At 48.7% G+C, this 23968-nt stretch overlaps 8 protein-coding genes and 1 non-coding gene across 15 annotated transcripts; 5 read left to right on the top strand and 4 right to left on the bottom strand.

Annotated features, from left to right (window-relative positions):
* Nucleotides 1-621: 621 nt before the first annotated feature.
* Nucleotides 622-1764, bottom strand: FOIG_02739 (uncharacterized protein; the record flags this gene model as incomplete). Its single annotated transcript, XM_031200138.1, has 1 exon — nucleotides 622-1764. One exon carries the CDS (start codon nucleotides 1762-1764, stop codon nucleotides 622-624), a length of 1143 nt encoding a protein of 380 aa, XP_031069906.1.
* A 917-nt stretch (nucleotides 1765-2681) lies between these two features.
* FOIG_02738 (uncharacterized protein) lies at nucleotides 2682-5327 on the bottom strand. The gene has a single exon (XM_031200137.1). The coding sequence runs from the start codon at nucleotides 4597-4599 to the stop codon at nucleotides 2929-2931; it is 1671 nt and encodes a 556-aa protein (XP_031069905.1). The 5' UTR covers nucleotides 4600-5327; the 3' UTR covers nucleotides 2682-2928.
* A 145-nt stretch (nucleotides 5328-5472) lies between these two features.
* FOIG_02737 (uncharacterized protein) lies at nucleotides 5473-7394 on the top strand. Its single transcript, XM_031200136.1, has 3 exons — nucleotides 5473-6283; nucleotides 6359-6954; nucleotides 7008-7394. Exons 1-3 carry the CDS (start codon nucleotides 5869-5871, stop codon nucleotides 7059-7061), a joined length of 1065 nt encoding a protein of 354 aa, XP_031069904.1. The 5' UTR covers nucleotides 5473-5868; the 3' UTR covers nucleotides 7062-7394.
* A 487-nt stretch (nucleotides 7395-7881) lies between these two features.
* Nucleotides 7882-7997, top strand: FOIG_02736. The gene has a single exon (XR_004093420.1). It is a non-coding gene; the product is annotated as a 5S ribosomal RNA (ribosomal RNA).
* Nucleotides 7963-9358, bottom strand: FOIG_02735 (uncharacterized protein). The gene is made up of 2 exons (XM_031200135.1): nucleotides 9067-9358; nucleotides 7963-9016 (listed from the first exon to the last, which is right to left on the bottom strand). Exons 1-2 carry the CDS (start codon nucleotides 9298-9300, stop codon nucleotides 8294-8296), a joined length of 957 nt encoding a protein of 318 aa, XP_031069903.1. The 5' UTR covers nucleotides 9301-9358; the 3' UTR covers nucleotides 7963-8293.
* A 709-nt stretch (nucleotides 9359-10067) lies between these two features.
* FOIG_02733 (elongation factor 1-gamma) lies at nucleotides 10068-13208 on the bottom strand. 7 transcript variants are annotated; one of them, XM_031200127.1, is made up of 4 exons: nucleotides 12985-13208; nucleotides 12709-12895; nucleotides 12438-12486; nucleotides 10068-12386 (listed from the first exon to the last, which is right to left on the bottom strand). In XM_031200127.1, exons 1-4 carry the CDS (start codon nucleotides 13012-13014, stop codon nucleotides 11402-11404), a joined length of 1251 nt encoding a protein of 416 aa, XP_031069895.1. In that variant the 5' UTR covers nucleotides 13015-13208; the 3' UTR covers nucleotides 10068-11401. The 7 variants fall into 7 exon arrangements, with proteins under 7 accessions (XP_031069895.1, XP_031069900.1, XP_031069901.1 ...); XM_031200132.1 differs by having other exon boundaries at nucleotides 10068-12486; XM_031200133.1 differs by having other exon boundaries at nucleotides 12709-13086.
* FOIG_02734 (uncharacterized protein) lies at nucleotides 10255-11209 on the top strand (the record flags this gene model as incomplete). Its single annotated transcript, XM_031200134.1, has 1 exon — nucleotides 10255-11209. The coding sequence occupies one exon, from the start codon at nucleotides 10255-10257 to the stop codon at nucleotides 11023-11025; it is 771 nt and encodes a 256-aa protein (XP_031069902.1). The 3' UTR covers nucleotides 11026-11209.
* Nucleotides 13209-13290: 82 nt separating the features above from the next.
* Nucleotides 13291-14881, top strand: FOIG_02732 (uncharacterized protein). Its single transcript, XM_031200126.1, has 2 exons — nucleotides 13291-14235; nucleotides 14300-14881. The coding sequence occupies exons 1-2, from the start codon at nucleotides 13383-13385 to the stop codon at nucleotides 14389-14391; spliced, it is 945 nt and encodes a 314-aa protein (XP_031069894.1). The 5' UTR covers nucleotides 13291-13382; the 3' UTR covers nucleotides 14392-14881.
* A 5064-nt stretch (nucleotides 14882-19945) lies between these two features.
* FOIG_02731 (uncharacterized protein) lies at nucleotides 19946-22977 on the top strand. Its single transcript, XM_031200125.1, has 3 exons — nucleotides 19946-21657; nucleotides 21733-21990; nucleotides 22050-22977. Exons 1-3 carry the CDS (start codon nucleotides 20877-20879, stop codon nucleotides 22112-22114), a joined length of 1104 nt encoding a protein of 367 aa, XP_031069893.1. The 5' UTR covers nucleotides 19946-20876; the 3' UTR covers nucleotides 22115-22977.
* The last annotated feature ends 991 nt before the right edge of the window (nucleotides 22978-23968 follow it).

The raw sequence follows: 23968 nt of genomic DNA, 5'->3' as shown, positions 1-23968 counted from the left end.
ATTCTTGGCTAGAGCGAGGCAGCCGTCAGTATTTCCCGAAAGTATTTACGATACGAGGGCAAAATAGTAATAAACAAATGGCTTCTTAATCTATTGAAGATAAGCACGGTATAAACACCAGCAAGAGCGGTGTCAAAGTTACTCGAGCGGAGTGTTCTGGACATCATGAAAGATCTTACGAAGCTTCTCCAACGCATCGCATCGTGGCTTATAATCAAGATCTTTCCCCTCCCTCCGACCACCATCTGAAATTGCGAGCTTCACAAACTCATCCGCCATACCGACTTCAGACAGTCCGAAACGCTGGATCACATTCACAAGCTTTCTGACTGCAGTTATCTCTAGATCCATGAATCTGTTAGCACCGCCGGTCGTGGCTGCTATGATCTTATTCGGCGTTGTTAGCACGTTGAATGCCAACCGTCGCAACATCTCGTCAGACGACAAGTATTCTGGCGTATTAGAGATGCTTGAGACATGTCCCGTTTCGTCCAAAGGAGGCCCAGAGTTCGCTGACGAGCCAGCAGTGTCTCCCATACAGATTTACTGGCTATCTGTGAAAATAACCTGTCCCAGGTGTTCGATTTTGTTCAGCAAGCCTCTCACATTATACATGTTTGACTAGAGGTTCCCATTTAGGGTACGCAGGACAAAGGCCTTCTTGCCAGGCTCTATGAAATGACCATGCGGGCAATTTCCAAGAGGGAGCCCATGGATGTAGTAGACACGTTCTCGATGGATGATATTTTGGATGTGGAGATTTAGCTGGTTGACTTTCTCCAAGTCTGCGTCTGAGAGACGAATGCTGTGCTCAAGACAGTATTGCTGCACACTCGCGGGGACGTAAATAAACATGTAGGAGTTGATATCGGTTCCGCCCGAAAGTATGAGGTTTGGTCGGTGTTCAACCTCCAACTGGATCGCGCTGGTGAGTTCTAGTCTCTCATCAATCATCCAGCCCATGCTGTTCTTTCCATGGCGTTTGATGGAGGACCAGATCTTCAATGACATAAAAGCTTTAGATCCAGTGAAAGGGCCAGTCCACCCAAATGACCACTGCGCGTTGGGGATTGAGTCTGAGTTGGTCGACAGGGCGGCTTGAGTACTGGGCTCTCGAAACAGGACCAAAGAGCAGTCATAGGGAACTAGCATTGTTTGCTGCGGGTCAATCGTAGTTGAGTCTGCCTTTTCGATGCCTCGCAGCTTATAGTGATGATGTTTTGAGAAGGCAAGTTGGCTGCCGTGACAGGCATCAACGTGAAACCAAATATCTTTGTCTTGAAGGATCTGCGCTAGACCATGTAAATCGTTAATCTTCAAACACGTTGGATCACCTGCATATGCAACACAGGCCATGATGATATTTCCTGGACCCCCTTCTTGGTCGATGATGTACCTTAAGGCTTCTTGATCCATATGAAACTCAGCATCAACGGGAACGGGTATGATATTCTCCTCGCCAAGTGATATCATGGCCATGGCTGAGCGTATTGAGTGATTCCATGCCATATCTGGTACCAACACACGTACCTTGCTCAGCAGCACTGGAATGCCTCTCAAGCGTGATCCGTGAAAACACTTCTCTCTCGCAGCCAAAAGCGCAACAGTATTTGAGAGACATCCCCCAGGCGTAAAGACTCCGCCGATATCCATGACTTTGGTGTAGGTTCCAAGTACAGGATAGTCAAGTGCCTCACGTAACCAGTGTATGACTTCCATCTCAACAAGGGTCCCTTCTGGCGGACAAGTCTCTGGATTCGCCATGTTTTGGTTCAGAAGTGGTATCAAGAGGGCTGCCCCAAGTGCAGCAGGGCACATAGTAGCATCAGGAAATCCCAAAAGTTTCGGGACCTCGAGTTAGTATACTTCGCAATAATAGACTTAAACTCATTGACAAGTTGTTCGTCTGTAAGGCCGGACATTGGCATGGAGTCGACGCTGACTTGACGTGGCATAATGCTCTGGCCCTCTGGATAATCAGGGCTGTCGGTCTCAAAAAGGACGCCCTGTCTAACGACCTCTTCAAAAAACGGTTTGGTCTTGGCCTCGCCTTTATCTCTGGTGGTTCTGGAGTGTTCATTCAAAGGTGGGGGAGAAGAGGTTGTCATGCTGGGCAAGTGAGTGGAAGACAAAGCTGATAATGAAAAATTCGAACAGGGAGGGGGGTGAGTAGTATACTGCAGTGTTTTATACATGGCCTTTGGTTCGTAGGGACAGCAGAGTGATCATTGGCTAATGCAAACAAAAGTCTATGGTGAGACAAATAGCATCTGTACCTGGTTGAGGCTCAACTTGAAGGGACGCCATGACAACTAAGTTTGCAAAAGAGTCACCTTCAACTGCCAACTTACACAACACACACCAGACTGTGGAAGAGAGCACGAGGCACCGTGTAACTCGTGGAGGGGTCAATCACAGGTATTCATAGTTTTCTCTTTTGCTTCCATTAAGAATTACTGTGTCATATAGCCTGGGTTAACTTTGTACTAGGCTGGCGGCTCTACTTCTTCTATATATAGACTAAAGATAGGAGGTAAGCGCGGAATCAATACCTGAGTAGTGGTACATGATGTACTGCTTTTGCTTGACTTAACGCCTGCAGCGCTATTGGAATACGACATATGCCTTGGCTCATGCATGACAAGTCTATGAAATCATCGCGTTCAGGGCCGTGACAAGAGTTCCGTTGGCCTTGGAAATGTGATGGGACAATGATCACCTGAGCAAACCGTGTAACATCATGAGAGGGAATAATGAGGTATCATAATGTGAGCGCTTCTGAGTATTACAAGACCTGATACTATATCCGAAGGACAAAGAGACAAAGATCAAAATCTAATATGGGAATAATGGCTAAGATATTGTGCAAAACATATAAACAAGCAAGCAAACAAGAAAGTCAAGACGCCCATTGAACTCGCCCCAGATTCAGGAAGGTAATTCAAACCTTTGATAATAAGGTGGCTGCACTTCCTGGCTAGGCAACTCTTGAGGGTACAAAACTACCGATGGTAACTTTGACTCATCAACTGTTGCCACGGGTTCTGTAGTCGACTCCTCTTGGGGCTGATTCCGACGTCGACGCCAGCACAAGAAGACGCCCACTCCGGCCGCTATGACAGCGGCAGCAATACCAGCACCGATGCCAGCTTTGGCTCCAACCGACATTCCAACCTTGTCATCCTCTTGGTCGTCCTCTTTGCTGCCCTCTTCGTTCCCCTTTGTGTCTCCCTTTTTGTCGGTGCTATCCGCTGTAGGGGTACTGGAGGGTGCTTCTTGGTCATCCCAAACTCCACTCCAGGATACCTTCCAATCATTCCCGCCCTTGCTCACAGACTTGTCTCTCTCTCCGATCGATACAACATTGGGTGTAGCCTGGATATTGGGGCCTGGGGCTTGGGCTAACCACCAGGTATCGATATCCGGGTGCCAGTTGGCCCCAACAAAGGCGTCTTGAAGAAATGCACGGCCTAAAACATACTGGTCTTTTCCATTCGAGTGGCAAGGGAAATAAGGCGTTGGTTTATCAGATAGAGGTGCCGAGAGGGTTAGATTGAGGTGCAGAAAAGGGACACGAATCTTTATTGGATCAGTGTTTGAGTTGGAGATGAATGAAAAGCTTAGGGCCGAGGCAGAGTTGATGATTTCCTTATATCTGTCTGACTTCGTATCCCATATGTATAGGCCAAGATCTTTGTTGAATTTGACAGGGAGATGGGCGGCGATGCTATCGCAGGTCGACCTGGGCAGCGTAAAGTAAGGCGAGCAGCCATCAACCAAGACTTTGAGGCTACCTCCAATAGAAGAGTTTCCGTTGGCAAGTAGGCCATCTTTCGAATTGAACTCGAAAGGAGACTTGGTTCCTATAACGTCGATACCGATATCTCGAAGTGTGATCCCGTCTCTCGGACCTCCGTTCATATTGAGGACTTCTCCGATAACACGGTTCTGATCGTAGCCTCCAAACCATAAGGACCCGGATATGTCAGGTTGTACCGATCCGATATGCATGCCGAAAGAGCTCGATCTTGTCCATTCGTGTTCCCACATCCAGCCTGGCACGAGACTTGCGTTGATGGCTGGACCATCGTCTTGGGAGAAGCTCTGGTTTATAGCCCGCCTTCCACCTAGACTTAAACAGCCAGCGAAGAACGGCGATGTCTGGCCGCCAGGATATTTGATCTTCTGAGACTCCAAAAGAGCAAGACTCACGTTTTCCACTATAGCCCCGTTCAACCACATACGGTCCAAATGTCGAGTTGCTGGATTGCCTTTCAAGTCCAAACCAAGCATAAAGCCGCTGAGATCTGCAGGCATCTGAATACCTCCTTGCGAACCGGAAGAGTTGTCGTAGGTACCAGCTTTAGACGCGAAGCATGTGCCCTTTCTGCAATATCGATCTTGGATCAACCACGACTCCCAAGCGCTGCCAGGATATAGACCTATTGACGATTCTTCATTCCCCATCCAAATACTGACTGCACGCCAAGGACCGTCCGGTCCAAACGTATCGTCCGTCCATTTGACCTCTCTGGGGGTTACTTCGGCCGAAATGGTGGCTACCAATGCCAATGTAAGTGTTATAAGGGTTGCCAGCATAGTCAAAGGTTTGTTGAGACAGGAAGAGGAACTAACAGAGGATATGAATAACCATAAAAGGGGCGTAAGAAGACTAACCGAGGTATAGCGCCCTATGAAAGGAGGTCGGGAGAGAAGGAAGACGTGCAAAGCGGTGGGAGCAGACCAGACTCGATGAAGAACTCAAACAAGACCCAGTTGTCCCAACTGTCCTAACCCAGATTCCTCAGTCCTGGGATGAGGAATCCCAGTTGTAGCATGATTCGGCCAATGGTGGATTCACGAGCTCAACTCAGCCCACTTGGCCTATAAGAGCACAACCAACGCGCATAAGATAGATGCTTTTCCAAGGATGTGAAATAAGTCTCTACCCCTTGGAGACTCACTGCACCAACAACAAGTCTTCATGCCCTGGCAAGCCTCTCTGCGTCACCAACAATGAAGTACGCATACTGCAAACATGATCTCTGGAGCGCCCGGGAAATTCTCTCAACTCAAGGCTCTGTGCTCTCTAGAAACAGAGCGATCAGAATAATCATGATCGTTTGTTGGGCCTAGAAGGTCATGGCTATGGATTCTTAAGAGTGCGCATAGACAGAACAACGAACATGCAACAACTTCACGAACGTATATTCCCTATCCGAGAGGATAAGCGATCCAAATGAGGACAAAAAACTGAAGGCATCGTGTGTCCGTCTGGAATGAAGTACCTTACGTGATAAGTCACGCCATGTACACCAGGTACACAGAGAATATTGAGTGTTGGTTGTTAGGACGTCTTAATCCCTGAAACACCGCAAATAAAAATATCGACCGGGGCCCAAGGGCTTCATCTGATTGGCGAAACGTTTATTGTCTCTTCTCACAACTAGGCAGATTAAATCTTGCAGGGTTAATTCATATCTAAGCGCCTTGACAAAAGTGTCTTCCCAGGGTCTTTGCTAAATTAGGTGCCACGCTGCAAGCATTCATTTATTCGTTCTGTTGGGCGGCAGTTGGCTTTGGATTTCACTCAGACTCTGTTGGTTTGCTCGTATTCTCCCTTTTTCATTTTTCCCGTTTCCTTTTTAGACATTCATTATCTAGAGTTCAGCTTCATTCTACCTGACAATACTGTATAATTCTATAAGGACTGGCTCCTTTCTACCACTCTCTCTACCTGGACACAGTCTCATCGCACTTGGCGTTTACTTGCTCATTCGCGCAATACAGCTTCTCAATAATTAAAATCCCCCATTGGATGCCTTGCAAGTGGCTTCTACAACTCAGCTATCGCGCCCTACGAGACAAATGGCAAAACTATTAGCTGAACTGGCACCTCCATTCCCGCCAAGCTTCATGGCATCGAGGCGATATCGATGGGCAGCAGGACTCACTTTTGCCTTCTTCGTCTTCTTCGTCCTCTCAAATAACGCGTTTCTATCCCAGAAGCCATTGAAATTCCATGGCTCAATCGAGGTCGACTGGTCGCGCTTCGCTTACACGCAATATGTCACCAATAGCGATTATCTCTGTAACTCAGTCATGTTCTTCGAATCGTTGGATCGCCTTTCTAGTCGTGCCGACCGCGTGATGATGTATCCTTCTCACATGTTCGAGGCAAATAACGGTAGTTCTGTGGATACCCAATTGCTCATAAAAGCTCGCGATGAATATCGAGTCAAGCTCGTTCCCATTACAGTTCAGCACAAGGACAATAAAGATGGTAAACGAATACTCTCATTATTTCATTCAGGTATACTTCTTATTCACGAACCAGGCTAACTAGTGCCGTCTTTAGATACCTGGGCCGATTCTTACACGAAGCTCCTCGCTTTTAATCAGACTCAATACAGTCGCGTGCTTTCTATCGATTCTGATTCCACGCTCTTACAAGACATGGATGAACTATTTCTTTCGCCCCCAGCACCAGTAGCCATGCCAAGAGCCTACTGGCTGTTCCCTGAGAAGGAGATCCTCTCATCTCAGGTGATACTTATCCAACCTTCTGAAAAAGAATTTGCTCGCATTATGGCCAAGGTGGATTCTGCCTCTGAGAACGACTTCGATATGGAGATTGTGAACTACCTGTATCGCGAGAGTGCCCTTGTCCTCCCGCATCGTCCCTATGATCTGTTAACGGGTGAGTTCCGTGCAGACAATCACAAGAGGTATCTCGGCTCTGATACTGAGCCTTGGGATCCCGCCACTGTCTATAACGAAGCCAAACTCGTCCATTTTTCTGATTGGCCGCTTCCTAAGCCATGGATACAAACGGATGAGGAGCTTCGCCTCCAGTCGCAGCCCAACTGCACGACTTTGTCAGATGGCGCTGAGGACTGCGCAGCAAGGATAATATGGAACTCTTTCTATACAGATTTCAAACGGAAGCGGAAGGTAGGCATCTCTCTCGGCCGTCATTTGCTTGGCTGGAAGCTAACAAGATGTAGGAAATTTGCGGGCTGAGCGAGGTGATATTGCCCAAGGAAGAGTACGAGGAATGATCTCGCTCTTCTTGCAAATGCAGGCTATTCAGTATTAGAGCAATGATTTATGGGACCAAGAATGGATATTAAACAAAGGAGTACATATTGATTACTATTCAGGACTGGCTTGAAGTGATTATTACCAGGCTCGTTAAGGGAAAGCGGAGATATAAATGTGATGAGATACCTGTTTTATTCTAGGCCGGCAAGAGATGACTTAGTATGAGTATGATGTTGAGGCCGAGGCAAGGCACATACGATACCTTGATATACAATATCATCTCATCTGAATAAGTAGTAATTGGCTTCCTTTAATTAATTGACCACATGATTACTATCCTTCTACACACTTACACTTGCGTTTCAATGATGTGCACGGCAATCGGGCCAATCACGGATCTTAACAGTAGACCCATAGTTACCCGTTAATTGACGTTGTGGCTGCATTACCCTATATCCGTTTGTGACCTCTTGGGTTGTCCTTCGTTGATAGAAACATTGCGACAAACAAGAATGATGTGTCAAGTATCAGATAAAGTTCATACGGGAGAAGTCCCCCAAGTCAGATAAGCAGGCGACTTGACAGTTGCGTTGGTGGCAGCTAGGACATATCCGCTGTCGTATGTTTGTCTGGTATTTTGACCTAGCTCGTCCACCTATTGCTCAACCAGTAAATATCCAATCTCTTTCATAGTCCTTTAATTTACCAAGCTATGCTATTCCTGTACACGGTGGTGGTCCCTCTGGGGGTTTGTTTTCACTAATATGATCACCTTGTTTGCCAACCGCCTCATCAGACTCTCGTTATAAGTGAGAATTGCAACCATGACAATCACATACGACCATACCTATCAGAGAACTCGGGATCCCGTCCGCTCTCCCATAGATAAGCTGATAAGGGGCGAACTAGTAGTTGGGTCGGTGACGACCAGCGAATCCTCGCTGTTGTATGTTTTCTCTTTTGCTGTTTCTGTGAACTTTTTACTGAGGGGAAAGGTTGGGCCGTTGGAGGGATGTTCAGAAGCTATGGTGGGCTGAAATGCATATCTAAGTCATAAGTGGCTTGTAAAAAACTAAGGTAGATGTTTTGAAATGCAATATCGCTATGTTTGACGTATGCGTTGGTGGACAAATGGAGTCAAAGCGATGGTGTATGAACTCCTGTTCGAAACAATCGGAGGTCTTTTACACAACTCAGATAGTAAGCCCAATCGCTGTACTGATGTAAACACTCTGATCTTGTAACTCGATTATCCTCGTGGTCGAGAACCTCTTTGTAAAAAGTCCAACTCCTTCTTCTCCTTACCAGCAACCTTCTTCCTCTTCCTCTCAATCGCCCTATCAACCTGTCCCTTGCTCATACCCTCATATCTATTAACAAGCAACTGCTTCTTCTGCTCGCTCTTCTTCAGGTAGAACGGCGTCTTGCCCTGCGCCACAAGCTCCTTCTCCTTCTGGCGATGCTCCTTTAGCAATCTCTGCTCTTCCTGTCTTCGCATGTTGGCCTTCTTGCGAGATTCCATAGATTGGAGTTGGCGCTTTAGATTGTCCTTCTCGTAGGAGTCTTTGGTCTTCTTGATCTGGGCGCGAAGGTCGGCCATCTCCTTGTCGCGGTATTCGTCGAGGAAGGCGTATGCTTTGCTGGCTTTCTCTTCATCGACGCGGCCTACTAGGGGGTCGAAGCGAGGATCGCGATATTGGCGCCGGTTATCTGGGAGGATCTCACGGCGGCGAGATACGGGCTTTTTGGAGGTTTGTTCTTGGGGGGCGTGTTTGGAAGATCGTTTGGGCTTGGGGTCGTCCTTTGATTTGGTGGATTTCCTGGGTGCTGGCGTTTCTGTTTTTGAAGCGTCTTCATCGGTCGATTTCTTCGATTTCGATTTGCGGCCAGCAGATGGCAGTGATGCTTGTGCTTTTGCGAGAGCTCCGAATGAGACCGATGAGAGGTCTATCTTTGGCGTGTCTTGCTCAGGCTTTTCTATAATCAGCACTGTATTTTCGAGGAGGGACCTGATGGCCTTACCTCTGATTCATCTTCCGACCCTTCTTCAGGTTCTTGATCTTCCTCTCCCTCGTCATCATCATCATCATCATCATCATCATCGGATACGCCTCGAATACCCTCCTCCTCAACCTCATCATCGTCCTCACTTGAGGAACCTTGACTCTCTGGCTCTTCTACCCACTCATCCTCTCTCCTCGGTCGCACTCTTCTCTCCAGTCCAAATGACGATGAGGTTTTTCGCTTGAAAGCCATGTTGTGCTGCTGTATGTAATTAAACAAGCGCTCTTCAATGTTTGATCATAGCGGCGCTGGGAACTTTTTTATTTTCCAGCTTTGATAAGCCCCACGAAGAGGTCTTATCTTAGTGCCCCGGTAAGTGAATAACCGTATTGAACGTTCTGAGATGGTCACTGGTTAAACCCTACCTCAAGATCAAGACTTTAGAAGATCGAGTGTTATTCTTGTTACATACTAGAGTCCATAAGGTCCTGCAGTCCTGAGTAGCCTCTTATAGCACAGTAGTTACAGTACATGGTCAGTCTAAAAATGCTGCCATGGTCCCTCTATTTAATGATTCGCATAAATGGACCTAGGCCCACCCCCTGCTGCCCCGCGATTTCGGCCGCTAAAGTTAAGAAAAGCCAAACGTTGGTGTCGCAAATCGCATTCTTCTTTAATTGCGCCTCTCTTCCTCCTTTCCCCATGCTGGGCACCGCTCGCCGTTTCGTGAAAACCCGCAATATTGCATTTTCTTGTACATCCCGTGCTCATAGATTCTTTGACTACAGCTTTACTTCTCCATTACCATTCAACTCCACAGCACTACAGACTTTACCATTACAGGATGCTTCTTTCCTGCTCCCAGCTGCAGCCATGACAGGATATAAAGAGCCCGTCGTGCCGAATGGGTCGTCATTCAGGCCGATGAACATACCGGGCCTCACGTTGGCGCAACCGAGACAGAGTGATGCGCCCAAGAATGCGCCCAAAGGCCCCAAGAAGAAGGGTAAAGCGGCTGCAGACGCAAGGTACGTTCAGAAGATCTATCTCATATATTCATAAGGCTTCTAGCGGCATTCCAACGCTCCGAAGGACTTTGGAAGTGTATAGACCATCAGATAGGATTTCGGTCTGGAATAATACTGAATTCACCTGAGGATGCATGGAGAGCCTCTAAAACTCTATGGCATGCAGTCTTTTCATACCATGTCACTAACTCCTCTTAGAATTCCCAAAGGCCCCAAGGCAATGATCCAGGCCCCTCCAGCTCAACGTCGCTCTTCATCGCCCCACAAGATCCCAAGCAAAGCCTCTGGAGGTGTTCCCAACCCTACGCCCCAATATATGGCCCAAGCAAACCTCAGCCCCGAACGACTCCCTCAACCGCGTCGCATTCTCATTATAATGGACCTCAACGGTACTCTCCTCTATCGACCCAACAAACGCCGGCCCTTCAACTTCGTCGAGCGACCTCATGCAAAGACCTTCATGAAATACTGCCTCGACGCTTTCTATGTTGCGATTTGGTCCTCAGCCCGTCCTGAAAACGTCAACAAGATGGTTGAACAGCTCCTCACACCTGAGCAGCGTGAGCAGGTTCTTGTCGTCTGGGGTCGTGATTCTTTTGGTCTCTCGGAGGGTGATTATAACGCAAAAGTGCAAGTCTACAAACGCCTCACGACTGTATGGACTGATCCGCGGGTGAGGGCTGCTTATCCCCAGGCTCATAAGGGAGGTCTTTGGAATCAGAGCAACACTATTTTGGTTGATGACTCGTTAGAGAAGGGCCGGAGTGAACCATTCAACACGCTTACACTTCCAGAGTTCTCCGGACTGTCTACGGAAATGCCCAATGTCTTGCCCCAGGTTCACGATTACCTGAATGAACTGGCCTACCAGGCGGATATCAGCCGCTTTGTAAGACAGTCACCTTTCAAGCTTGATCCAGTTTATGTCTTGCCAGAGGATGCAGCCTAGTCAGTTTTGACCCTGCGCCAACGTGGGAAGTATCAGGAATAAGATGAATCACAGGATATCATAGACGCTTTAGATTCATTTAGAGATACCCGAGGCCCAAGGCCTCATAAGATACAACTTCATAGCGTGTTGATGATAGAACATAAATGGCCATTGCCAAAGGCGACACAAACTTCATCTCACAAAAAAAAATCCTTTCAATTGTCTATGAGTAACAGACAGTTCTTCGTTCTTTTGGGTACTACATAGGGAATTGCCAGCCGGCAGGGCCTTCATGAGGCATAAAATATCATAAACTCATTTACCCTCCCCAACCATTTAACCATAAGCCATTATCATCATCGCTCTTGTTTTCTTTTTCCTTTTTTTAATTTATTTATTTGAAGACCTTGCCGTCAGCAAGCTTGTACTCCTTGCCGTTGACGGTGATGGGCTTCTCCCAGCCCCAGGCATCCTCGACGAACTGTCGGTGCTCGGGGTTGGTGGGGTCGAGCTTCTCGAAGTTGTAGCTCTCCCAATCGGGGGCGACATCGAAAGCGGGAACGTGCTCCTGGCCTCGGATGACGAAAGCACCCTGGATGACGGAGTCGTTGTTCTCGCCGTAGACGGCAGCACATCCGAAGATGTACTTGCGGGAACCCTCAAGACGGTTGTTGAAGCCACCGATCAGGTTGTTGGACATGAAGGTGAGGGTAAGCTCCTCGTTGTACTTGTAGTCAACCTTCCAGATGGAGTACTCCTCGAAGTTGAAGTTGTCCCAGAAGTACTTCATGGCCTCGTTGTGGTCCTTGATGTTGGAGTACTGGCGCTTCCACTCATCGAGAGGGAAAGAGGGGCGGCCGAGAGCCTCAAGAGGGTGCTTGGCCTTGGGGGCAGCAGGAGCCTCGTCAGAAGCGGGAGCAGCCTCAGCGGCGGGGGCAGCTTCCTTCTTAACCTCCTTCTTGGCCTCCTTCTTGGGCTGCTCAGGCTTCTTGGGGGGAGTGTTGGTAAGAGCGGGAGTCTCGAGGAGCTCAACCTTCTCAGCAACCTCAGCGAAGATGGGCTGAGCGCGGACAGTCTCGAACCATCGAGTGACGGCGGGGTTCTCCTCGCGCCACTGCTTGTCGAAGAAGTACTGGAAGCCACGGACAGCGATGCCAGCAGCGAAGAGGTCGGCAAGGGTGATGCGCTCGCCAACAAGGAAGGTGTTGCGGATGAGGTGCTCCTCGACAACGGAGAAAGCCTTCAGGGAGGCCTTGGAGGCATCATCGACGTTCTTCTTGTTGTAGGGAGCGTCGCCCTTGAGGGGACCGAACCAAGCGATGAGGCTGGGAAGGACCTCGGAGTTGAAGAAGGACATCCACTTCAGGATAGAAGCATAGCTATGGTTGGTTAGTACGAGAACTTCTCAAGGGCCGTAGACATAAACATACTCCTGCTTGGTCTTGCCGAGAAGAGTGGTCTTCTCGTTCTGGGAGGTGACTATAGCGGGGTTAGCAAAGATCCCGACAAAGCTGACAACATAGACAAAGATGAATTGGGTTGCAGGGTCAGAAGTTAGACGGTATCCACACAATAACTCTTGAAAAGACATTTCAGATAGGGATAACTGTATATAATGCTAGGTCATCACTCGCAAGGGAGGGGTAACAAGAAAGAAAAGTGGTGCCAGATTAGGCATGCATCGCGCACAGCTTTACTTACTGTAGATGGCAATGGCAATGCACTCGGAGAGAGCGAAGCCATCCTCGCCAATGAAGGCAGGGATCTTGCCGAGACCGTTGGCCTTGAGGTGCTCAACAGTAGCGTTGCCCTTCTCGGCCTCGACGATGTTGAGCTCGATGTCGTTCGCCTTAGCGACCGCGCGGATGGCGGTAGAACGGCAGTTGTTCTGGAAGAACCAAGACCAGTCAGTAACGACGCTCTTTGTTTGCACTTGCAGCAAATTCAGATTCAATTTCAATGCTCGAGAGTATGTACCTCGCGGGTGAAGAGAGTTCCGAAAGCCATCTTGATTGCTTTGCTGAGGCAGCTGAGAACGAACAAGTTGACAGACAAAGAGACGAAGGAGGAATGAGGAGGAGAAAAAAGAGGGAGGGGAAGTTTTTTTCTAATAAGTGTGTCAAATTGCTTGCCCCGCGCTAGTGGGGTCCTGCCTTACTGCCCGAGCAACGAGCTGTGAAAGAAGTGGCTGTGATGTAGTGTGGCGGGTGAGACATGTGGCGTACAGATAAGTCTATTCGGACATCCTCTCCACGTGACCTCACCGACTCAGCTAGCCCGTGATGGACCTTGAATTCCCGTGAAGTTTTTTGGACAGTCAGTGAACCTCGTGGTCCGATACGATACCGACGGGGCCATCCTCCGAATTGGCCATCATGTCGACATTTACGCACAGCCTACGGCAGCTAAGATGTCAAGGCAAACTTTTCCGAGCACCATGGCCTCAGCCTGCCTTGCAAAGAGCGACTTTTCCCCTCGGTGTACGAAGCATCGCCAGTGAAACATCTTCAACGATCGTCGAACCCAAGCCCGACCCTTTCGCCGTGATAGATTCGAGTTCGAAGATTTCTCTGCCATTCCAAGATGTCCAGCATGCGAGAGCCGTTCCCGTCTCGGCTTCGTACTTCTCTCGGGAACCTCAATTCAATGAGATGTACCTCCGAATTGCTCGTCTTCTCACCAAATATCACACTCTTCCGACACTACCCCCAAGCGCTGCTCCTCCGACAGCTTGGGTAAAGCTCGATGAAATGCGATCGAAACTTGGTGAACCAATTAAGGCCTCCCACTACGCCAAGGTGATTCGAGTTGCCAAGCGCCTGAACCAGATTGAGACCTCACTCTTCCCTGAGGAAGTCCGGGTTGCTCTTGAGGATTTTAAGCGAGACATCAACCCTTTCATGAACGTACCTCATGAGGTGACAGTCGACAAGTTTGGACGAGCCATTGGTGTCGGCAAGCGAAAGGAATCTACTGCTCGGGCTTGGGTTGTGGAGGGTACAGGAGAGGTGCTGATCAATGGCAAGACCCTCAGCCAAGCTTTCGGTCGTGTTCATGATCGTGAGAGTGCGGTCTGGGCTCTTCAGGCCACTGAGAGATTAGACAAGTACAATGTCTGGGCATTGGTGGAGGGTGGTGGAACAACCGGTCAGGCCGAGGCTCTTACGTTGGCGGTTGCCAAAGCTCTGATCGTTCACGAGCCAGCGCTCAAAACTGCTCTTCGAAAAGGTATGTGCTTGATAATCACCGTCGCGATGGATTATGTTGCAATGACTAACGCTCGTATTTACAGCTGGGTGTATCACCAGAGACCCAAGGACAGTGGAGAGGAAGAAGCACGGCCATGTCAAGGCACGCAAGATGCCCGCCTGGGTCAAGCGATAAGCAAATTTTGCAGAGTTGACATTTCACGACTTTGGATTGAGCATGTTGCTGTGATCATGATGAGAAGGGTGGTGAGCGGGGCGCTCATCCAACCTCATGTATAAACAATACCTTTGTAGTTTTAAAACCCCATGCCCGGCCTTCGAAAGAAGCTGTAATGTTTGGATTGTGATCGTGTGGACGGGCAATTATGGCTGGTACCCGTCATGAAAAGCACTCCGGTTCCTCGGTGGTTCATATCGTGTCGGTTCGAAATAACAGTTGGTGCACTCGGACAAATGTAACCATAGATCTCAGATGAGCTGATGCGGCATCACGTCTCCGGCTCCTCGGGCTCCGGAAAGTCGTACCTGTTCATCACATGGGAATCCTTGTTGCAAGATGTCAACGCTTCTTTCACGCGCCCTGAAGAGTATTTAATGACATGCAGGGGGTCAACGAACTTTGAGAACCCCAGCCTTCTTCATGTGCGTATAAGACATTTTCTGACGTGCTAAACGTGTCAAGCACCTACCGGCCGAACCGGATTGCAGCAAATATGTACGGACCATCCCATCGAACCCTAAAGGGTGCTCCTTGGCGGTAATTAGCAAGCCACCAAGGCGCTGGTAGCTCCCGCTATCCGCTCCTGTCATGATTTTATACCGCAATCGGCTATGTTGCCGTGAAGTAAAGTTGAATAATCGTATCGTTAGCGCTAATGCAGGACGAACGTTGGAGTAATACATGAGCCCTGAACCTTGATATAACAGCGGGCTTTTATCAAGTTTGAATCGGGACGGAGCGGATGGCAATCGGCGAAGTGCTGAGCATCCCTGGCACTATTAGCTCCATGGCAATTGAATAACGAATGCCCCCCGGTTGGCCAGACGGTGAGGAACTTCGTATTTAACTGTGGTTGTTGTAATTGCGGTCATTCTTCCGCAGCCCGGTGGTCGCAGCGTCTCAGCGAGGGACGTTGCTTTGACGCGCAATATGACATTAAAGGCGCGGGTATAGGGGCCGATCCATGAGTCGTCCATAATACTTTTGTGCTAGTGACTCTTGGGGTAAGCAGCTCGTTGATATGAACAAGCGGATAGCTCTATATAGATTAATTATCGCAGACCATTGCATCAGCTATTGAGCTGGAGAGTGGATTGCTGTAGAATGAGAAGGTTTCTAGAACAGTTTCAGTGGGGTGGCTTGAAGTGTTTCAGCTCATGCATGTTCAGGAAGAAAAGCGGTTGGTTTAATTTTCAAGATCCAACGGCACAACGGTGTGGCGGGATGGAGGATCTTCCGAAAATGATGTTCAATTAACCCCTGGGGGATCGGGTACCTGAGAATCTTGAAAACTGATGCTTACTCAAATAAAGCGATTCTTTAGAAGCATAATGATCACAACAAACGTGTCTCGTGCAAAACGGGGATTGGAGCCATTGGAATCATGTCAAGCCTTATGGTAGGAATCCACAAACGCTGCGAAAGTTAAGATAAACTTACAATGGCGATGGGCTAGGCGAACCTTCGATAACTGTTGAACCTTAGCATAATGACGGCATAGGAGATCCAGAGTTGTCGGCGTAATGATAACCAACATCACGCGGTGTCCTCGTCGAACTCAAGATTGAGGCCGCCACTTAGCCCGTGCCAACGCGGATCCAGCTAGAGTTAGTACTGATGAATAATATCCAGAAATCGCTCTCATCATGGTGGAGGTGGAGAGCGTTAAGCATGGACAGACGGCGGTTTGAGGTCGGAGGCTTTTGGGGCGGACGCAGTCACGAGTGGATAGAGACCCCTGTTACCTAAGAATCGGTGCCGTTGCGGCACTCTGTACCGGATACATGCGGTGTATCTGGACAATCTCCAATCTCATCTCGTTCCAAGAATTGAGGAAAAGTTAACGGCCAACGGCTTTTAGGCGAGGCTGAGATCGTCTTTGATTCTTCGATCAAACTAATTTGGCGTGCATATATGTGTGTTGATCAGCATAACACAATAGCAGCAGCATATGCACAACATTCATAAGAAGGCGTCCCGAAATGCCATTGTCGAACTTACAGTTGTTATGCTTGGATAATGAACATGCAAGGCGAGCAGGGCTGTGATCCACGGAACGAGGTACCTTTGTTGGTCAATTGGTGTCTGGGCAGTATCATGATTGGGCTTCGAGTTCAGCATCACTATCGTCGCCCCTCGAACCCCAGCTGCCCAGCCATACTAAAGATATATTCTCATGCATGGCTGATGCGCGTTGCCTTTTGCAGTTCTAGACGCGTGAAACATGATCCGATATGCGCGTCAACTAGTGCGCTTCAGCAGATATCCTGGTCATTCAGGTACCGGTACTTGATGTGGGGTCGGCCGGATGGTGGGAGATCTCGGTGATGACCCTTGGTTGACAGTATTATCAAAGCACCTGCTGCCGTTGAAGATATTGATGCAGGGTAGCTAACGACAGTAGAGCCATTGAAAGTGAAGAAGGGACAACAATGGTTCTCTTGTAAACTCACGGGTAATGCGTGTGTGATGAAACAATAAAGCAGTTACATGATATTCGTGTTCAAGTGCCATCGTCTACCTATAAAATTAATGACGCTGTTGATGTTGAAAGACTTAGTACTAAAGGCAAGAGATTATGGAAACAGGTAAAATCGAGGTTGCCATTTAAAGTGTGGCTGGTTAAGGCAATCCAACCCGTTCTAAGTTACCCGATACCAATAAGGAAGGATCCTCCCCATAGTTGTACAGAGGTTGCAGGAATCAAGGCAACGAATTTGAGGCTGACCTTCTATTGCCAACTTCCAGCCAAATGTGAAGATCACATGGACTTTCCCCTCAAACTCGTTAGCTGGAATTGCCACTTCAACGAAGCAAACTCAACCACTAAGATGGTATGTGATTACCAGCCTCATTGCAGTCTTGTTCGTGACACAGACGATCAATGTGAGAGTCTAATATCTGGACCCTTAGATCGTGCTGACGAAGCCTATTTTTGTCTCATTTCCAAAATGTTGGCATTTACCCACTCAAGTCCACCTGCCTTACCCACTGTATCCCAAGCATCGCTCACTGGCAGGTGCCCTGACCAACGCCTACCCCAGTCTTTATGAGAAAATTTCCGCTTTCCCAGAGCCATTGACCAACCACGGAAACGCCCTGACTTTTGCTCAGTGAATCGACATCGTCAGACTGTTATCTTCCTCACGCAAGCCAACCAGGATCAAGGTCCGAACAACTCCTCACGACATATGCCATTCTAAAACCCGATCTAAGTCCGCATCATTGAATCTTCAAAGTATGCTCAAAACTGAGTGTTTTCCCGGCGCCATGAGTGTCTTCCGAAAATCCGGATAATTCGCCAACCCCTATTAGCAACATGGCATGCCCACAAGGGGCGCGCATTTATGCTGGTTGGCCTGAAGCATTAAATTGAATCCGAGCAAGCTGAGCTCAAGCATTGCTGGCACGTTCCATAACAATATCGCCCTCTCCGGACGGTTGGCGCGAGGGTCAAGCTACCTCCAATTTAAGCAACAAGCGCGTTGTGTTCAAAGCACGAGCATCTCAACTCCAACAAGGATTTTAGTTGGTATCGCCCTCCTCTGTCGATTGGCCAGCGTTTCTTTCCGGCTTCCTCACTTGGAACCACCTCCAGATGTGGATTGTGGACCAGCGCCATTGCTCGATTTGGCTCTGTGTTGCTTTTCTTTTCTTTTCCTACGACTTTCAGCCCTTGCAATAGCCTGTCGTTGCTTTTCTTGTCACCCTCAAATCCCTAGCCCTTGGTTGCTACAGACACGTAAGAGTCAAGTCGACCTACCGACGTTAATTTGTATAGGGCAGGCAAAGGCGGGAGGAAAACCCCAACAGACAGCTAATAATGCTCAGGCCTAAGATCGATATGAGAACATTTTTTGTCTTTTTCTGGTTACTTTTGCGAACTATCCCCTGCAAACCGTGCGATCATAGGCATCTTCCAAGACAGTAATCGATGCACCAACTTTAGCTGGCATTTGTCCTGCACTGGGGAGGCAGCCTTCAATCTTTGATAGGAACCGCTTGGCCTTGTTTGGCTATAGTGGTCATTTTTCACACGATCAGATCTGCTTGATTCTTTCGGAGCCACTTAACCATGATGCAGAGCTTAGGAATTACCCACACACCTCGACAATTGTCTCTGTTCCCCGTACGGTGACTCTGTCCCTCATGTTCCCAAGCCATGATATTTTACGAAATACATGGACTGAGACATGGTGTTTCCAGAACTAACAGTGACAAGTACTTCAAACAAGAGAGCTTGAGCGTCTTGCAATTTACGAAAATATCACCATGTGTGTTCAAGTTGTGGTTGGCGGGTCTCGTGTCAAGTTTTTCCTGGCATTAGCCCACTTAACCCTTTAACCAAAGAATGAGCCAAAAAATATCAATTGAGCACTGGTTGCTTTTCACCACTTGCACTGGAGCTTTAAGAGCCACAGCCCTAAAACGCAAGGCGTGAAACTGTTTTGGCGGCTACCTGACTCTAGAGACTTGAAGGTCAACGCAAAGTGCCTGATGGCGATGGGATGGAAATAGCAGCCACAACAGTCTTGGGACCACCGCTTTTCTCATCTAATGCATTGATACCCAGCTTCTGACGACGAAAAAAAGCAGAACAGGATTCCAACATTTAGTCACCACTGGATGGAAAGCAGGAGAAGCCGCTGTTCAGCGCCCAGCATGAGCAATTGCAATGACTACCGGATGTTTACTAGGGCCACGGCTCAAAAAGCGGTCCGGTACTTGCGCAAAGCACCCATGGCGCCCCAGGATCCGAGACGCTACACCCTCCGTCCGCTCAATTCACGCCCAGGCAAGCCACTTCGATATGTACCATTCCTCCAATCTTCCTGGCGCCTCTTACCCAAGGTACTGGGCCAGGGGTGGTGGCCTAGGCTGGTTACGTGGTGGACGGAGAAGGACGACGCCGATCCTTCCACAATTTCCAAACCCGTTCTCATGAGCCCTCTTTGTTGAATGGATCTCTTGCTTCCAGGCTACGTACCATTGTAGCCGCAATTGCTGGCGTTTCTTCCTGGACTTCGATTTCTCTTAGAGTGGTTTGGGCCACTCACTTCCGTTTCCCACCTTGCCTCATATCTTCTTTGGATCAGCTCCCCTTCTGCGGATGATGCTGAAGCATATAATGCTCCTTGCCCATTCAATCCAATGCTCGGGTTACACACGCGTGCATTCATCTTGCCTCAATCTTGGATTTCTCCATGGGCTTAACATGTATGTCGGCTGCCCTGACGCCATTCACACAGCGTCTTTAGCTAGTAGTCTAAAACGATACGCCTCACTTGTCCTGCTTGTCCCTCACATCTGGTCTACTGTACACCCCCCTCCCTTCTCATCGAAACCCCTTCTGAGTCCACAGCGAGTCTCATCAGTCACATTGCCCCTGCCTCCAATGGTGGACCCTAAGCATATCATAGTGCCCTCCAGCGAGTGCAATGCTTTCTCTGCGAGTATGCTATATAGATCCCTTGGCTATCCTCTGTTTGCTATTGATGAATTTCGTCATCTCCGCGACTCACGTCTATTCCCGTGCCCCACTGTTGACCCTTCGATCATACATCCTCGTTTTTGTTAGCTGCTCTCAGTCATATCCTCCTCAACGTGACCAAAAGACTGTCACCACACCGACTCGGCGGAATCGTACGCCCGTACCGGCTTAGTGAAAGCTTTTTTCCTAGAGCATCTACTTGGTCCCTCATAGAGACCCTGGTGCATTGTAGTGGCCCCAGCAGATCGCAGTGGGCTCGAGCTTGTCATGCTCAAGGTCTCTTACATGGGGTCTTGGCCAGGATCCTCCTAGTTGACGGCGAGACAACCGTTTGACAACTCATCCGCAAATCAGCCCTGGGCCCCAAAGCCCCAGACAAAGCTACTTAGACCTAACTAACGCCTTGTTCTTCGTCATCTTTTCGACGTCCAGCCTCTACCGGGCATGAACGCGCTAGGCTCTAGCTTACGATTGGGAGTCGACTTGATAAACTACGTTGCTACCCAGATCCCCGGCTGAGCCATCAGCTCTCTTGCCTGATCAGTAAACCGCTGTGTTTTGTTTGCGAATAATAGGCCGGCGGCACCCTGCTTGCAGAGCCGTTTGATCTCTCAACTCGACTACTATCTTCCCCAGCTAGCCATCCATTCCCTGCCTCACCACACCCCCCGACTATCGATCATCGCGACTACTCCCACTGTGGACTTCACCTCTTCAGCAACCCCGCGGTGACCCCTCCAGCACTATCAACAACACAGTTCCGTCACATATTTGCAACCACATCATTTTGTTTTAAAAGGATACCCTTTCCTCCCCGTTGATACAGCACCGTTTATTGTGTAACTATTCCGGGACATTGAAACTGGCTGCCTTACAGTCACCAGCGTTGCCGACCACCCATCAGCTGGGACCGACAGCAGGGTCGTGTGGTATCGAAGGTCTTCGGGGCATGGACGACTCGAACCGTATGAGGAGGCAGAATGAACCGCCGGTCCATTCGAACCCCAATCAGAGATACTCACTTAACGATCCGTCACAACAGCGCCGTTCGCTCGCTGGAATTTCCAACGACAGATATCGCCCTGCATCCCTTGCTGGCCCTTCATCGTCAGGGCGAGGCATGGGAGCTCCGGGTAACTACAGTAGCTACTATTCAGAATCTAGTCCATCGTTCTCGACGGCAAATATGCCTGGCACAGCTATAGCTTATGGCTCTGAGTACGGCCACGACTCTCGCCAAGCGCAAGGCTTTGGCGGCTACAGTACCGCAGCTACGATGATGTATAACGTTGGCCAACCGAGCACGCAAAACACAGTTTACGATGCGCAGCAATTCAGCTCGCGGCAACCTGCAGCTATGCAAATGATGCCACCAGACGTCGCCTCGAGCTACTTTGGGTCTGAGACTGGAGCCTCAGCTGGCCCGAGTCTACAGCAACCGGCGCAGGGCTCAAGCGGATCCGCGAATGTTTATCAGCAAAGCAATGCCATGAATTATGCGAGCAACAGCATGTCCACTGTGAGCGCAATGCCGCAGGCAACAAACACCGCCGATGTTTCAATGACAGACGACCACGACTATGCAGAAGGCGCCCTCGAGGAGAAATGGGTCAGTTACCAGAGGCAGCTAGGGAGCATATTTCAGGAGATAGTGAATGGATCTCTTGAGAGTGCGTCTGAGACATTGCTTAGCGTCACTAGCTGGCTGTTGTCTCAGGTCGCAGATCTAGGTATGTATTACACTGTCTATGGAATCGTGGAGGGGAACAGAAGAAAGCCGGAGCTAACCACTGTTGCGTTCCCAGGCCTTAATCTTGACGATACCAACCTCCATGCTGATCGTATTCAACTGTGGAACGACTTCAACCACGCTTGGCTCGGATTAGGCCAGCGCCAAATTGATCTAATGACTTCATCTCAACAACTTTCAAGAACGCAAAGTCTGGTTCCAAAAGCTATGATTAAAAAGATGGGAAACGAACTAATAAGGCTATGTGACGGTATTGAGCGCCATGGCCTGGTGGACTATCAATATGGAGTATGGGAAGATCAAATAACTGCTGGTGAGCACATGCAGTCCCACCCAGAGAGTCTGACCGGATTCGCTAACATGTGCGTGCAGTTCTCGAAGACTGTCTGGATTTATACGATGCTTCAGAAGAAGGCAGTGACAGCGGCAACCGATAACGCACACAGTTAACACTGCACAAGGACTCAAACACATGTCTCACACACACGGCTCATTTTTGACACCGATATTTGCGTTCAAAATTCAGGCATCGCGGCCCAATGCCCGCATTGCGCCACTGTATTGAGCGCCAGCTGCAATAAGGGATCTGCTGTTTTCGTTGCGCTTCACAACTGTTTTATTTTCACGCGTCGATGTATCGATCGTTTTGTTGCGTATTATGCTTACCCCCTCGTCACTCGCACTTTACGACTTGGGTTGATGTCATGTATGGTAAGCCCAACGGGCTGTTCACGAGTTTCCTTTTATGTTGTTTTTGCCAGACTTTCTCCCACCATTTGCTGGCAGTGTACGAAGGCATAGGATTACTACAATCATGATTGCATCGCGGGGTTCAATGGAAAAGAGGGTATGGTCAATACTCTATGTATTATACGGGTATGGGATACATTGCTGGTCATTGCAGAGGCAAATGGATAAGGGTTTGACACCGAAGGGCGCGTGGATAATGATTTCGGGGAAAGGCGTTCAGACTTGCATCAAGTTGCCTTGCTGTGGTTGGAGCAAAGGTCAGGTCAGGGTTGGGTTGGGTTGGGCTGGGTTTCATATTTTCTCTTTCTCTTCTTCTTTTCTCATCAGGCTTCCAAGATAGACTTGGCAGCACTGTACTATTATTACCGAGCCTTGCTTTGAGTTAGAGAAAGTCTGCGGTCATGGGTTTACAGCATTTAGGAGGGCGGGCAAAAAGAGTGGGACTGGAAGAACCTCGCGGGCTTGCCAGCTATGTTAGATGAATGGGAATACCAGGATGAGACGCATTTTTGAATAGAAGCTGATAGAATTGTACTGTTACTGAGGAGTGCTTTTATTAGGCATTACAAATTGTGAAAGTGAATGAATTGGCATGGCCATAGCCATAGCAGGGAGAACTTTACGGTGTGGTGATTTGTGCCCAATGTTACCAGCTTACAATTGGCTCCAATGGAATGGATTAACATCCGTAGCATAGGTCGGTGAGGTACGTAGACTCTAGGAGCTTGGCCCCCGCAATGTTATTAACTAACCAAGGAGAGGATTGACAAGCAGATCGATGGATGGATATGGGAATGGATGTGATGGCGCCTCGTCTAGAAAAGTGACAAGAGACCCATGTAAGTGAGAGGGGCCGCCCTAAGAATTTGAAGGACAAGACCTGACAAGACAGGACAAGCGACAAAACAGGGGGGATCAATACCAGGCCAGGGGTTAATTAGTTACCTACTCTACTGTAGTATCCGTAGTTAAAGAAACGGGAGTTGCCATCGGGGTTATTCCTGAAGGGTATTGCTTGCGAGAGAAAGCGGGCTGAGTTTGATCCCTGCGAATATTATAGGCTGGTTAGTCTTCAGTGACAACATGTGCAGTATAAGGGGAAAAAAAAGATGATGGCTGAGGTTTTGATGGTTAGGCGAGTGCTTTTTGGTACCTAAGCTTTTGTTCCAAGTGGGTTATCGACAGATTTATCTTGAATATCGAAGAGCAGCTTTACTGAATGTGGTTTTCTTGGGCATGTCTCCGACTGTGGATGTCATCTGTCTATGTTCCCTGTTGTTGATGTTGTTGACGTATGCACGGGAGTGGCTGGCGTTGTGGAGGTTGAGTTCATATGGCGTACTCAAACGCTAAATAATTACCAATCTGACAGCTCCTTTCACTGAACATGGCTGCCTTAAACTCGCCCTAGTTTATTTTCATGTTGAGCTTCTTTCTTCATGGCTGATGAGTGCAGAACCGCCAACAACACATCAACTCACCGACAGATAACTCGGTGACTTTGTTGAGTTCACCGACATGTCCCGTGCGTCTTTGTTAAT

The sequence above is a fragment of the Fusarium odoratissimum genome, assembly GCF_000260195.1.
Source record: "Fusarium odoratissimum NRRL 54006 unplaced genomic scaffold supercont1.3, whole genome shotgun sequence".
Taxonomy (NCBI): Eukaryota; Fungi; Ascomycota; class Sordariomycetes; order Hypocreales; family Nectriaceae; genus Fusarium; species Fusarium odoratissimum.
This window is presented reverse-complemented; position numbering and strand designations above follow the sequence as displayed.

Bases quoted from the DNA above. Each gene is read 5' to 3' on its own strand.
- FOIG_02735 (XM_031200135.1), bottom strand. From the start codon at position 9,300: ATGGCTTTCAAGCGAAAAACCTCATCGTCATTTGGACTGGAGAGAAGA. The intron at 9,017-9,066 runs GTAAGGCCATCA...ATTATAGAAAAG, and splicing joins GGTCGGAAGATGAATCAGAG to CCTGAGCAAGACACGCCAAA.
- FOIG_02737 (XM_031200136.1), top strand. From the start codon at position 5,869: ATGGCAAAACTATTAGCTGAACTGGCACCTCCATTCCCGCCAAGCTTC. The intron at 6,284-6,358 runs GTAAACGAATAC...TGCCGTCTTTAG, and splicing joins GCACAAGGACAATAAAGATG to ATACCTGGGCCGATTCTTAC. The intron at 6,955-7,007 runs GTAGGCATCTCT...AACAAGATGTAG, and splicing joins ATTTCAAACGGAAGCGGAAG to GAAATTTGCGGGCTGAGCGA.
- FOIG_02732 (XM_031200126.1), top strand. From the start codon at position 13,383: ATGTCGACATTTACGCACAGCCTACGGCAGCTAAGATGTCAAGGCAAA. The intron at 14,236-14,299 runs GTATGTGCTTGA...TCGTATTTACAG, and splicing joins CAAAACTGCTCTTCGAAAAG to CTGGGTGTATCACCAGAGAC.
- FOIG_02733 (XM_031200127.1), bottom strand. From the start codon at position 13,014: ATGGCTTTCGGAACTCTCTTCACCCGCGAG. The intron at 12,896-12,984 runs GTACATACTCTC...TGGTTCTTCCAG, and splicing joins GAACTCTCTTCACCCGCGAG to AACAACTGCCGTTCTACCGC. The intron at 12,487-12,708 runs GTAAGTAAAGCT...ACCCCGCTATAG, and splicing joins CATTGCCATTGCCATCTACA to TCACCTCCCAGAACGAGAAG.
- FOIG_02731 (XM_031200125.1), top strand. From the start codon at position 20,877: ATGGACGACTCGAACCGTATGAGGAGGCAGAATGAACCGCCGGTCCAT. The intron at 21,658-21,732 runs GTATGTATTACA...TTGCGTTCCCAG, and splicing joins GTCTCAGGTCGCAGATCTAG to GCCTTAATCTTGACGATACC. The intron at 21,991-22,049 runs GTGAGCACATGC...ATGTGCGTGCAG, and splicing joins GGAAGATCAAATAACTGCTG to TTCTCGAAGACTGTCTGGAT.
- FOIG_02738 (XM_031200137.1), bottom strand. From the start codon at position 4,599: ATGCTGGCAACCCTTATAACACTTACATTGGCATTGGTAGCCACCATT.